The 14,384-nt window shown below is 42.4% G+C and overlaps 1 protein-coding gene and 1 non-coding gene across 2 annotated transcripts in view; both read right to left on the bottom strand.

Moving 5' to 3' along the window:
* Positions 1-14,384, bottom strand: part of Lama3 (laminin subunit alpha 3) — a 265,360-nt gene that overhangs the window by 235,930 nt on the left and 15,046 nt on the right. The window contains exon 2 of the mRNA XM_008847651.3: positions 79-231. Within this exon, the coding sequence (XP_008845873.1) occupies positions 79-231 (153 nt within the window). The remainder of the gene's footprint in view (positions 1-78; positions 232-14,384) is intronic.
* LOC115072814 lies at positions 2,099-2,226 on the bottom strand. The gene has a single exon (XR_003851833.1). It is a non-coding gene; the product is annotated as a small nucleolar RNA SNORA40 (small nucleolar RNA).

Here is a 14,384-nt window from a genome sequence, read left to right as displayed (position 1 = left end):
TGTTGTTATGTCAGAAATCACCGCAAAAAAAAAGAGATCCAAACCAATGTTCCAATTCCAACAGAAATCAAAACTCACCTGACCCAGATCCAAAGTGAGGTTGACTTGGTTGTACTGTGTGCCTGAGGAGAGAGGAGGGCTTTGCCACCAACGTTCAGATCCATCAATCGCATGGGTGGCTGGATGTGCTTTCCTGGGGTCCTCAGAATTGCAATAGTCACAGAACTGGCCCTACAGGAAAAAAAAAGTCTTTAAATTTTTCAAGTAATTTTTGTCTTATCTGTTTAGCAAAAGAAGCAGGCAAACAAATACTGCTTTATATTAGCGTAGAGATGTCAGCTATTGAACTGCATCAACTTCCTCATCTTCACTTGGTCGGAAACTATGTCCCTTGTCTATAGCTCTAATTACTAGGTTTCTTCATGTTTTATGGCTCCGTTTTTCTTGTCCCATGCAATACTTTAGAAAGAGCCTGCTACATGGGAGATGCAAAGCTATTTTCTCATCAACAAATCCACTTAACTCTCTAAGTCCTTGTGTTTACAATTATGTGTGAGACTCTGGGGTGTAGAGAGGATCCCAAGCCACAATCCCTGTGGAAGGACTAAGTATTCAAACCATCAGAGAAGAGTCAGATACAGCAAGAGTACAGGATGCTGAGGTCAAAGGCAGAGGGCAGTCCACAGTGGAAGAGACAGCACTTGGGCTGCCTGTGAGGGCGGAGAGGACTTTGATAATGGCCTTTAGCCACAAACATGAGCAAAGACAGGGCAGTTGGTCCAGTCTGACCTCAGTGTTGAAAGAAAAACTTCATAAGGAGAGATGAGGCTGGCTGTGAATACCAAAGCAAGTGAGGAGAAGTAATTAATTTAGTCAGAAAATTGGACTCTATTTTTACCTCGAGTGATGCCTGTTATTATCATCTCTGACTTATTCTTTTTGGCAGGCAGATTGTTTTGATTCTGGTTTTTGTTTTGCTTTGTCCTTTGAAGTGCAGAATTTACAGCTATTTACTACCCAAAAAGTTGAACCTCAGTCTTCCTTTTGTGTTTGGATATAATTTAACTGGATCAAAGGATCATGCCTCTCGCCCCAGAGATGGACCTCACAGACTGAACTGCTCTACTCACAAACTAAGTTATCCGGGAGCATAGGTAGAAGAGGGAACAAAAGAGCAAACTTACACCCACAGCCTCCTCGGAAGTATGCTGTGGCAAAGGACGACCTCTGCTCCTGACAGCATCCTAGATGATATATTTTCTTTCATTTTTAAGTCTATTATTTTTGTTTAAGAGAAATTTTATTGATTCAAGAATTTTATACAATGAGTTTTCATTCTATTCAGACCTCCTCCCCAACCTCCACCCATACCCTATTGCCCCCGACACCCTACACCCCCAACTTCAGTGTTGTCTAATTCTTACACAGAGGTGTGCCAAAGTAAGAACCCACTCCTTTTCCTTTGTATGAGGTTTTGGGTCAGAATACACCCTGGTTTCTTGGAATGAGATTTTCACTCTCAATTTCTGTTTCGCTTACACACTGCATAGGAATGTCAAGTAGGGATTTCTCTTTTTCTCAGAAACACTTGGTTTTCCTTATCAAATTAGTTGTTCACAGCCCTTACATGGGTGTTTGGCTGTTTGGCTGTTTCCAGGCCTCACTCAGCACAATGACTCCACTGTGAACCAAGGCGTTCTCAACAGGTTGATTCCCCACAGGGTTTTACTGCGGGTAAAAGAAAAACCCAGGTCCTCACAGCAGGCAACAGTTAGCTCACTGGCCTCTAATTCAAGATTCTCTGAGTGCAGTTGGGATGTTTCACAGCTTCAAAGGAAAGCTTTACACCAGTGTCCTCTAGTTTATTTTCTGAAATCTTTAGACTGCTCAGACCCTAATGATGTTGAAGACTACAGCCAGGTCTTGACAGCCACTGGGTGATGATGATGGTCTGATGGTCGACTGCCCATGGGTACCACCAGGGTACATGGGTGGACAGGCCAGGTCAGCTCTGCCCCACTGGTGCACATGGGCAACCAGGCCCACATGGCTCCACTAACTTTTGTGGGTGACCAGCCTGGGTCTACCTTGCCAGTGTTATTTTCCTTCTCATATGCATCAAAACCCATACTGAATAAAGAGTTCTGGGTTGCAAAAGAGGATTTATTTTTGCACCTGTCTTTCATGCCTTTTTCTACCAGTTGAACACACACACACACACACACACACACACACACGGTGCTTTAGATAATTTTTCATCATTTTTATTTTATGTGTATGAATGTTTTGCCTGCATGTAAGTGTACTATGTGCATGCAATGACCAGAGAAGCCAAAGAAGACATCAGATCACCTTGAAGTAGAGTTGCAGGTGGCTGTTAGCTACCATGTGTGTGCTGGGAACTGAACCTGAGTCCTCTGCAAGAGCAGCTAATGCTCTTAACCATTGAGCCACCTCTCCAGCTCCCTAGACAACTCTTAAATGTTCAAAGATAAGTTTGATTCTGATATGTATTCAAATATGAATAAAATGTTTTCATATAGTATGCGACTGTTTGTTCCTAGTTAATAAGGGAATCAGAATGATGCTCTCATATTTTGGGAGACAGAGGGAACAAGGGACATATGCTTGCACTCGGGTTAGCACTGAGGCTCTACTTTTCAGTTTTGGTAGCAAGTACACTATAAAACACACACCGCAGGCCATACAAGGACCATAAGAGCATGTCATAAGCTGAAGACTATAAGTAATCCATCATCCATCTCTGCATCTGAACTCCAATATTTTTAAATAGCCATAAATAAAGCTAACAGAAGTCAGATAAAGAGGAAGAGGGACAGAGAATGATCACTTATCAATGTATGTGGCAAATCTGTACTGACCATCTCCTCTGTACCAGGAACTATTCAGTAGCAACCAGACTGACAGGACAAAGCACTCACTCTGAATGTGTGGTGCCTAGTAATGTGGGAAGTAGAAAAATGTAATGGAAGGGACTAGAGAGAAAGGAATGAGGCCCATGGCTCAGGGACCATTGCAGAAGAGGGGGCAGAAAGATTGTAAGAGCCAGGTTGGTGCATGAACATAAAGAAACAGAGGCTTTCAGGCGTCTGGGAACTTGCTCATGAACTTGCAACAATAATGACAGCATGTACAAGATTCATGCTGACTCAATCAGACAAAAAACCAACATAGAATGGGGGAAATGGGCAGCAAGCCCCAACCCTAGCCAAGGAACTATTGGCAGCTGATTACTATGGAGTGAGGGAGAGTGGATCTTCCTTAAGGAAGTGACTCTAGATGGGTTGACTAGACTCCAGTAGATGAACTTGCACCGAGAGACATCTGGGTACAAAAAGCTTGACTAGATAGGACTTAACATACATGACAGACTGTCTGAAATTTGGTATGGGATATGGGGTGGGTGAGGAGGGAGGGGGGGGAAAAGGGTCTAAATTTGATTAAGATGTATTATGTGAAATGCATGAAAACTCAATAAAAAAATTTAAAAAAATAAAATCTAAGATCTACAAATCAAAAAAAGTACACAAAAAAGGAGTGAGGAATGTTCAACCTAAACAGTGTCACACCCCAGTGTTGGCAATACACAGGGGATAAGCTAGCGTTCACCCAGGGACTCAGGTGTAACTGCCACTTCTTCAGAAGGATAGAAAAATCTAGTCTCTGCTGGTTCCTCCCATTCTTTTACATTTTAAGTAGTTCTTTGACAATTTCTTACATGTATATACTGCGCACTGTGTGCCAATCTCAAACCTGAGGCTGCCTCTCTGCAAAGATCCTGTTCCCTTTGAGAGGCACCAAAGCACATAGGTGTGCTTACAGCGATTAGGACAAGTACTTTGTACACTTCCTGAACACTTGCATAGTGGGCTGAGTGATGATTACACAGCACACAGAGTACACAGCACTGTGACTCTGACACGTTTCACAGTACCAGGCACTGGGACATCATATCCCTACTCTGCCCAACTCCTGGTTATAGAGATTTGAGTAAGGGAAAAAAACAAGGGACTTAAAGCTCATTCCAAGTATTCAAAAAGAATTTTAAGAAAAATAAACAATTCCTCTCTTGTGAGCCAGAGTTGTGGTCTCCTCCCATGAGCTAGAACTATGGTCCCCTTCTACAAGCCAAAACTGTGGTTCCCGTCTATGCACAAGCTAGAATTGTGGCCTCCTCTTTTGAACCTACAGTGGTTGTCCCCTCTTGTGAACCTACAGGTGTGGTCCCTTCCTGTGAGCTAGAGCTATGGTCTCCTACTGTGAACCAGAGTTAAGGTCCTCTTGTATGAACCTGGAGTTGTGATCCCCTCCTATGAGCTGGTGCTGAGGTTCCCTCCCATGAGCCAGAGTTGTAGCCCGTTCTGTGAGCCTGGAGCTGTGATTCCCAACCCTGAGCCATGATTCCACATTCCTTCGGTGGTGGGCTGATGGTAGAGCAAATTGGAAGGTGGAGGCCACAGTTTCAGCCTTCTCTGAGCGGCTGCATCCCTTACAACCACCTCCCCCAAGGTTCTAAGCTATATATGGCAGTGGCTTTGCCTCTGTGTTAGACTTAATGATGGGGACAGGGGACATTTCTGTCATTTGCAGTTTCTAGTCTTGGGAGAACTGATTCTTAAGAATAGACTTCCCACCTCCCTTGATGGCCAGCTAAGGTCTTGACCATACACATGGCCCTGGGCAACCAGGCCCTGATGTTCAAGCTTTCCCATTCCCGGACATCAAGAGATTTTCCATCATTTTTCTATTACTCATCTACAGCCCCAGTGTGCCTTCACCTGAGCCCTACAGGAAATGTAAAACACCTAACTGAACTTCTAGAGATTAAGAAAAAAGAACATTAGACAAGGAGTTGGGGAAGTTGGGGAGTGAGTGGTGAACATATTAAAAATACATTGGGTTCATGTATGAAATTCTCAAAGAATAAAAATATTACATTTAAAAGATAAACAAATCTGTGCAAAAAAACCCCCAAATCTGTGCAAAATTGTAATTCAAAAACTGTTCATCTAGCCCAAATTCCAGGTAGAGGTAGGGACATGGATCTTTCTAACTCATTTCAAAGGTATACATTTTGGAGTAAAATAGATGATATATTAGTCAGCTTTCTGTAGCTATGACAAAATACCTGAGGAAATCAACTTATAGGAAAAAAGGTTGTTGTGGCTCACAGTTTCAGAGGCTTCCATCCATGGCCTCCTGGTCCCATCACTTTAGGCCTGAGACAAGGCTGAACATCAGGGCAGAGCATGTAAGCACAGCAAACCTGTTCACCACATAGTGACCAGAAAGCAAAGAGAAAGCAAGGAACACAAGAGCTGGGAACAAGGTAAATCCCTGTGATGGGCTCATTGTCAACTGGACAGAATCTAGAATAACCTAGGAGACAGACTTCCGGGCATGTCTGTGAAGGAGTTTCTAGACTGGATTAATTAGGGTGGTATTGTATATCAATTTCCTTCAAAGTTTGTTAAGACTCAAGAAGTTCTAAAGGTAGGCTCATTAAGACTCAGTAAGTAAATAATTCAGAAGTCTCAGGGAGTCCCTGAAACTAAGCAGGTACGCAAAGCCCCTCCTTCCCCCAAGGACTACTGAGGAGACTCTAGCCTGCCCAGCTACCTGAAAGAGGCTGAGACACAGCCAAGCTGCCCAGAGCAGAGCAGACTTTCTGACCTGCTGAGCTCCCAGAAAGTCATGCAGTGAGCTCCAGGGTTCCAGCTTTTGTGAACTGTCTCCCATGCTGGGGTTTTCATTGTTGTAGTGAGTTGCTCCTGGTCCTCCTGTAAGTAACCTCAATAAACTTAGACGTTTGTGTCTCATCTACCCTGGAAAAGTGTCACACAATAGGTGGGAAGGCCCACTCTAAATGTGGTCTGTACCATTCCATAGGCTGGGGTTCTGAACTGAATAACAAAAGGAGAAAGCAATTTAAGCACCAGCATGCATCTCTCCCTGCTTCCTGACTGGATGCAATGTGGCCAGCCACCTCACACTCCTGCCGTCAAGCCTTCCCCACCATGATGGACTGGACTCTCAAACTATAAACCAAAACCCTTTCTTCCTTGAGATGTCAGTTACTCATATGAACTCATAGCAATGGCGACAGCATGCAAAAGTCCCTTACAAGCTCAAACCAGAAAAAATTCCAGCATAGACATGAGGAAGTAGGTAAGAATTTTTAATCCCTCCTAAGGAAATTGTGGCAACAGATGGCTGCTGGGAGGAATAGAAACAGTCTCTTTCAAGTATGGAATGCTTGTTAGGTTAACCAGGCTCCAGTAGATAGACCCACAATGAAGGACATTTGGAGACACAAGTTGGACTCAAGAAGCTTTATTTTATATATATATATATATATATATATGTGTATATATATATATTATATTGGGCAAGAGAGGCCCATAAGGAGAGGTTCAGATAGGGAAAGGGATCTAAATACCATCAAATTATATTACATGAAAATCACAAAAATTCAGTTTAACAGATACATGGGCCTTTCCCTGGCCTTACAGAATCAACATCTCTGGTAGGAGGCAGGGTCAGCTATGAGTGTTGGAAGTGTAGCAACAACAGCGACTGACACACAGGTGCATCGTGGTGAAGTCTGGTGACTGTGGTGACAGTGAAGGTGAGAGGAGACATCTACCTGCCAGGTTCTGACACCTTGTATTTGACATGTGTGGATTCTTCATTCCCATGGTAAATCCAGGGGATACGGATAATCATTAGGGAGTCAGGGACACAAGATGAAGCCATCTGTCCAAGTGGCACAGCCAAGAGAGGAATGAGACAAGATAGGCACTGGAGAAGAATAGGATGACAGAAAAGCCATCTAGGCTTGACTCACATACTGGGCTTAGCCAGACAACATCTATTCTATGACTACACACCACCTGCCTACAATTCTGACCCAGCCAGATACACAAAGGTTCATCAGACTTCTCATGTGTCCTCAAACAGCTGAGAAACTGTCTACACTGAGGGATTTTTTTTCCTATCTTCCCTCTCGCTCTCCTTGAAATTATTGCTCACGTTCTCCCTGATCCCTGATTCTGTTTCCCTTTCATCTCACCTTATGAATTTGTTTAGCTTGCTCATATTCTAACCCACAATTTCCTTGTATCTGTGCTGAGTCAAGGCACCTGCCTTCTGTAGCGATGAAGAAACCATCTGTGCTCCAAAGGGCTCACCATGCACCCCGAATCCCATCTCTTCGGTCTGCTCAAAAGTTTTACATGAACGACTGTTACCTCCCCTACCTCCTTTCTCCAACACTGACTCACTTGCTGTCTCTTCAATGGCTCAGAAGTTGCTGCTGCCTCAGGGCCTTCACACATCTGCTCTTACTCCCAGGAACACACTGAACTCGGACTTCAGTCTTTTTACAGATACTTCCCTTAACAATTCCAATTTAAAGAATTAGGCACACTGTCCTTTTACCTGTTTGTACCCTTCTATCCAGCTACTCTTCCTTCTCAGCGGGCATCACTATTTGGATTTCTAAACATTTTTTTATTGAATTTTTGCAATTTTCATACAATATAATTTGATGGCATTTAGATTCCCTCCCATATCCACACCTCCCTCCACTTCCCCCCACCCAATTTTAGGTACTCTCTTATATACATAATATGATCTATAGAGTCTGATTTGTGTCCCCAAATGTCCTTCAGTGTATGTCCTTCCACTGTAAGATGGGACTCTTCCAGCAGACAAAAGTTCTTTAGGTTGGGTTGGAATTTCTTGCCCATGATTGTCACAATTGGATGTAACCACCCTGAGGTCAGGGAATTCAGAGACCTTGTTCACTACCATTAACCTAGAATTGGAGATCTGGCACAAGGCAGACATTTAATGTTTATTGATCTAATTAATCAGCTAAAATGATATGCACCGTTTGGGTACAATTTAGCTAGTGACTTCATGGTAGATTTTAACCTTGAGATGGACAGTGCACTGCAGGTTGATCCCTGTATCACCAAGCTCATCTACTAGAATGCAGTCTAACTGCTCTGGACTCGCTTTCTCTGCCATGATGGAGACCTTCCTGCTCTACATCATGGGCCTCCCCAGAGCCCACTCTCCACTCTTCACCTCTCCACTGGCTTGCTCTGGCCAGGAAGTGCCTCTCACATTCACCCCAGCTCTCCTCAGCTCCCGAGACTTCTCAGGAACTGACTTTGCTTGCTTACTAAACCCCAATCAGAAAGGAAAGAAAAAATTACACTCATTTGTCAACCATAATGTGCTTCTTCTTTATAGTTACCGTCCATTCAAAAAGAGGTTTCTGGGCCAGGTGTGGTGGTGTATACCTTTAATCCTAGCACTCAGGAGGCAGAGGCAGGTGGATCTTTGTGACATTGAGGCTAGCGTGGTCTACAAAGTGAGTTCCAGGTCAGTTGAGGCTACAGGGAGACCTTATCTCAAAAACAAAGAGATTTCTAGGCCTTCCTACTTAGTGTCCCAGGTCTTTCCTCATTAGAGTCTGATTCCAAAGCCTGGACTGATAAAACTTGAAAATGGATGGGCCCTGGTAGCTATTCTTTCATTCAAACATCAACTACTGGCCTCAGAGCCAGACACTGTCCTCAAGGCAAGAGTCAGACCCCGACCTGACTCATTTCCTCAAACCAGATTCCTCCCCTCAATCCCCAGTTATTATTTTAATCATATAAAATAACTAAACTCTTTTCTGATTTATAATCCATTGTCCTAAACCTCTACTCTTCCATTCAACCAGTTTTAGTTTTATCAGGCATTTGAGTTTTATCAGGCCTCTGAAGTCCTTCAAGGACAAGAAAGAATACAGATACACAGAAAGCCAAGAAGAAATTGTTTAAAAATCCTGGAAAGGTCACACAAGTTTCATTCAAGGATAATGCTAATAAATTTATATAACTCTGGTTCCAAAGGATCTGACTCCTTCTAACCTCCACAGGCATTGTACAACACGGTGTTACATACCTGCAGGCAATACACTCATACACATAAAAAAATAATAAAATATTTCAAAATATATTTATTAGTAGAGGTGATGAACATTACCATTGAAATCTACTCAATGACTTTATATCCATATACAGGTGCCAAGGATCCGAGTGCAACTGACCATGACTAGTAATAATTAGATACATACAGATTAGAGATGCATGCACCAACATCTCAGTGTTATTAGCAATAACAATGAGTCTTTCTGTAAAAATATAATATATATGAAAAAGGACACATTAGATAAAAATTATCATAATGAACTACAAAAGCAGTTTGTAAACATGAGCAAATAAATATACACAAACACACACACAAATAATTTTAAATTATGCTCCATATATAAGATAAAACATGCTGTCTTTGTCTTTCTGAGTCTGACTTCTTTAACTTAACATACTGATTTCCGTTTGCACTCATATATATGAAAAAGGACACATTAGATAAAAATTATCATAATGAACTACAAAAGCAGTTTGTAAACATGAGCAAATAAATATACACAAACACACACACAAATAATTTTAAATTATGCTCCATATATAAGATAAAACATGCTGTCTTTGTCTTTCTGAGTCTGACTTCTTTAACTTAACATACTGATTTCCGTTTGCACTCATCTGCCTACAAATATCAGGGTTTCTTTTTATTTTTTATTTATTATTTTTATGTGTATGAATGTTATGCCTGCATGTAGAAAAGTGCACCTGTGTCGTGCAATGCCCCTGGAGGACAGAAGAGGCTGTTGGATCCCCTGGAACTGGAGTTATAGATAGTTATTAGCTGTCATGTGGGTGCTGGGATCTGAACCCAAGTCTTCTACAAGAACAGTCAGTGTTCTTAACCCCTGAGCCATCTCTCCAGCCCCAGGAATTCATTTTTTAATGCTTGCATAAGATTTCATTGTGTACATATGCCACATTTTCATTATCCATTCATCTGTTGATATACTTCTAGGCTGATTCCATATCTTGGCTACTGTGAATAGTTCAGTAAGAAGTATGGCTTCAAAATATCTCTGTAGTATGTTGACTTAGAACCTTCTGGTGTGTACCAAAGAATGGTATCGCTAACTACATCACATAGCCGATCTACTTTTAGTCTTTTGAGGAACCTCCATACTGACTTCCACATTGACTACATAATTTGCAAAGAATCTCTGTCATCAATGTCACACACACACACACACACACACACACACACACACACACACTCTCACACTCAGTGGTATTTAGTATCTTCATAGCGAATCCCAGGACAAAGGGAATCAATCCTTCCCTTTTTTTTCCATTTATAATCCCATTCTTCTCATCCTTTGATGAAGTCCCCAGGTTCCTCATGCTGGCAGTGCAGTACTGATCTAAACACTGGACTCTGTACAAAATGTTGGCCCAAGGCTCCCAGAAATATATCATTCCCAAACTTCCATCCCCCACCTACAATAAGCAAAGCTCACAGGCAGGACAGTCTTTTCCTTTCCCTTTCCAATACTAAGGGTAGCACTTGACTCCCTTCTTTTTTTCCTCATATACATGCATATATATTTTTTTTCAGGAATAGAGCATATGTTATATTGATAAACACATATATAAATGTATATTGATATACCTGGTAAAATGAGTCAAACAAATTAATAAACCCACCTCCTCACATAGTTATCTCTGTGTGGGTGACAGACAGGTGGCAAAAGCACCTGAGATCCCTCTTTACAAATTCCCAGCATACAATATGGTATGACTAACTACAATCCCACAATCCTCAGGTGGTCTCTGAGCTTTTTTATCCAGCATAACTGTCTCTTTGTGTCCTTTAGACCACCATCTCCCCCATTTTCTCGCTCCCTCATCCATAAAAACCATGTGCTGCTTTCTGTTTTTATGTTTGATTTTTCAGATTTTTCCTGTAAGGGAGATGATGCAAGGTCATCCTGAGCTTGAGTTATTTTATTTAGCATGATGCCACTCAAGTTCGTCCATGTCAGGACAAATGGGAGGACAGTCTTCTATGTTAAGACTGAATAATACTGCAGTGTGTGTCTCTGTGTATGTGTGTGCACATGTGCATGCACATATGACAATTTCTTTACCATTCATTTATCAATGGAAACTTAGGTTATTTCCACATCTTGGCTACTGTGAATAGAGTATAACATAACAGTGAATAACAGCATTGACTGTGGTGACGTTATGCTGATTTTGCTGAAGATGCTGGATGAGGGCAGAGGGAACATAGAAAATCCAGGGCTGTTGGCTTCTAGATATCATCAATCACACTGGATCAATCACACTGGCCTGACATCCCATGAATCAATGGTGTCATAGCATCACACACTGGTGGGACCAGAAAGTTTTCAGACTACACTTCAGGGAACATGTGTAAACAGGACCCTCACTTTAGGCCAGTCTGATGTGTTCCTTCTATAAGGATGACTCCTAAACTGAGTGGCCCCCTCAGGACTTGTTCAGCCAAGAGCTTCCCTCATTCTGTGTTTTGAGTAACCAGATTGTAAAAATCTCAAAAAAATAAAATAGCATCCTTAGTTCTACTCCTAGGGCCCCATGCAATGGCCCCATCTTCTGCTCTCCCATAAATGCAGAACACTCCCACCCTGGTCAATCAACACGGTGGGCAACTGAGATGAAGCTGAAGTTACTTATTTGTTTCTGATTGTGAACACAGAAAGCACACATTGGGTGCTTAGAACAACAACCATATGTTGTCTCTCAGTTCTAGAGATTAGAAACCCTCAAATTAAAGTATCTGTAGGGCTTTGCTCACTCGAAAACTTGTCAGAGAACTCTACCTCATTTCCTCCAGCTTCCAGAAGCCCAATCCTAGTCACTGGTCTTAACTGTAGCATCAGGTACCTCCCCTTTGAAATTCTACATATCAGGGCCACAGCTGCTGTAGACCACTGTCCTCTCGGCATAACAGCCATTGCCATCTTCATTTGAGAAGCTCTGATAGTTTCACGAGGCTCTCAGTATCAGGCCTGTTGGTGTTCCCTCATAGAAGAAGAACATGAGGTATCAGCCACACCATCGTCTACCTTTCTTCCAACTGTATGTTAATTCTGACCACGCTGCACTTTCAGCATGATAAGGTATGCAGAAGGGGGAAGGTTACCTGAAGGGATGGCTTCATCTATGCAGCTCTGGGGAAGTGATCGTTCATGCCAGACTTGCAAGTGCTGTGCCTGCTTTGTGGGGGGGGGGGGCACTCGTACTTTATAAGTAAACCCAATAAACTCACTAAGCTAGTCTTGGGTAGAAACTTTACTTTGGTCTGTTGTTGGTGCCCACTCTGGGGTGAGTAGACGTTTGTTCTCAACTCCCTAGAAAAATTGACAAAACACCTGTTTACCAAAACACAGCTTGCTGAAATTCAAGTATTTTCTTGTCCAACACCTCCATCAGGGTGTTGCTCTGGTAGGAACATTCTATGCTGGCATTGCCCTTTGAACATCTCATCCAAAACAAGCTGCCACAGGAGAGATGGTCACGAGCAGGAAGAGGCAGTTCCACCCTCAGGGAGCTCATGAGCTAATAAGGAAGCAGATTTGAAAATAAAAGGCTCCCAGGTGATGAGTGGATCAGAGAGTGGTGCAAAGCTCAGCTGCAACTCTGGGGAAAGAGGACTTAGCTGTGCTGTGCTAACACGGAAGCCAAGCACCCGGGCAAAGCACACACACTTCACCCTCAGTGCCTGGGCTTGAATCCTGACTTTTCCACACACTAGCTGTGTGGTCGGTCTCAGACACATCCCTTAACTTCTCTGTGCTTCAGAATCCTTATCCGTGAAATGAGGTTGCCCAAAGCAACTCCTTCGTAAACTCATAAATTGCTGTGATGATTACGAAGTCAGCACATAGGCTAGAGACATGGCTCAATGGGTAAAGATACTTGCCATGCAAGCTGGCAGCCTGAGTTTGATACCTGGAACCCACATAAAGGTGGAAAGACAGCATTGATTCCACAAAGTTGTCCTCTGACTTCCACATGTGCATGTGGCATACACAAGTGCACACATACGCTAATAATAATAATAATTTAAAAAATTTAAAAGCCAACATATATAAGGTGTTTTCAAACAGTGCCTTGCTCAGTTAGTGCTACATATATGTTAAATTACTCTCTTGCCTTAGGCAGAGAAGCAGGGCCCCCAAGGATTACCAGGCTTCTTCCCCCTTTTCCCATTCTGCCCCTTATTTGGCATCCTTCCAGTACGTGCAGTATAAGCCACAGCATCAACGTGATGGAGAAACTGCTTATTTCCCCACTTCTCACAGTTAAGCAGGCATAATCATTTAAAATCCATATTTCTCCCTAGCGAATATCCACTTATTAATTCCACATGTAGTCTCTGACCATGTAGAAACCACTGAGGGAATGCAGTGCTCGCAACACTGAGAAATTGGTAGACACGTGGGACTGCAGGAACTAGCTTTCTCTAGGGCAGTTTCCACCCAGCTGGCAAGAGGAATCTATTCACTTCCCTGGTAACTCTTTCTTGCAAAGCAGGAAAAGGCTCCCTGCCTCTGAGCAGATGCAGCTAGGCCCAGGTGGATTTAAACCCCTACTCACCCTCTTGGCCAAGAATTCTACATGAACACAGCACAACCACAGGGAAGTCCCTTCACTTAGAATCCTGGTTTACAACACTCAGGTACCATGAAATAAATCCTCCCCTCACTAGGCAAATGGACCAAGGGAATCCTAAATCACAGCCAGAAACAAATTTATGATCTGGGAGAATATACTATTGCCACCTAAATCGGCCTTAAAAATTAAACCTTCTCCCCACAAAGTGTTACTTTAGGTTATGCAAAATATATTTATGCATAAACAAACAACATGTAAACTAGCTATTAACATGTTCCAAAACAATTTTACACTCTCTATTATAGAAAGCTGTGGAAGTATGTGTTATAATGATTCAGCAGGCCAAATGTATCCAGCACAGTGTGTAGTATATATTTCATCATTCCAGGACTTTTACCTAAAAATTTTTAGTGATTATTGTGACAAATATTTTTGTAGCTTACTATTTTAGATGTCTTATCTAAAAATAATTTCTTCACATCTGAAAAACCTCATTATTTATAAGTATTATCTACATTATAAAAAATAAACTTGGGATTGCGGAATGGCTCATCAGGTAAGAGTACTTGCAACTCAAGCATGAGGATCTGAGCTAAAATCCCCAGAACCCGTGTAAAAAGCCAAGCATGATTGTTATGTCTGAAACCCTGGCACTGAAAGAGGCAGAGACACAGAGGCTCCCTGGGCTTGCCGGACGCCAGCTGAGCTTCAGGTTCAATGACAGACCTTGCCTCTAGAGTAAGGTGTAGTGATAGGCATCTCCTCTGATAGTCT

Source organism: Nannospalax galili, unplaced genomic scaffold (assembly GCF_000622305.1).
Source record: "Nannospalax galili isolate Female #2095 unplaced genomic scaffold, S.galili_v1.0 scaffold162, whole genome shotgun sequence".
Taxonomy (NCBI): domain Eukaryota; kingdom Metazoa; phylum Chordata; class Mammalia; order Rodentia; family Spalacidae; genus Nannospalax; species Nannospalax galili.
Note: the sequence above shows the minus strand (reverse complement) of the source record. Positions and strands in the feature narration are given on the sequence as shown.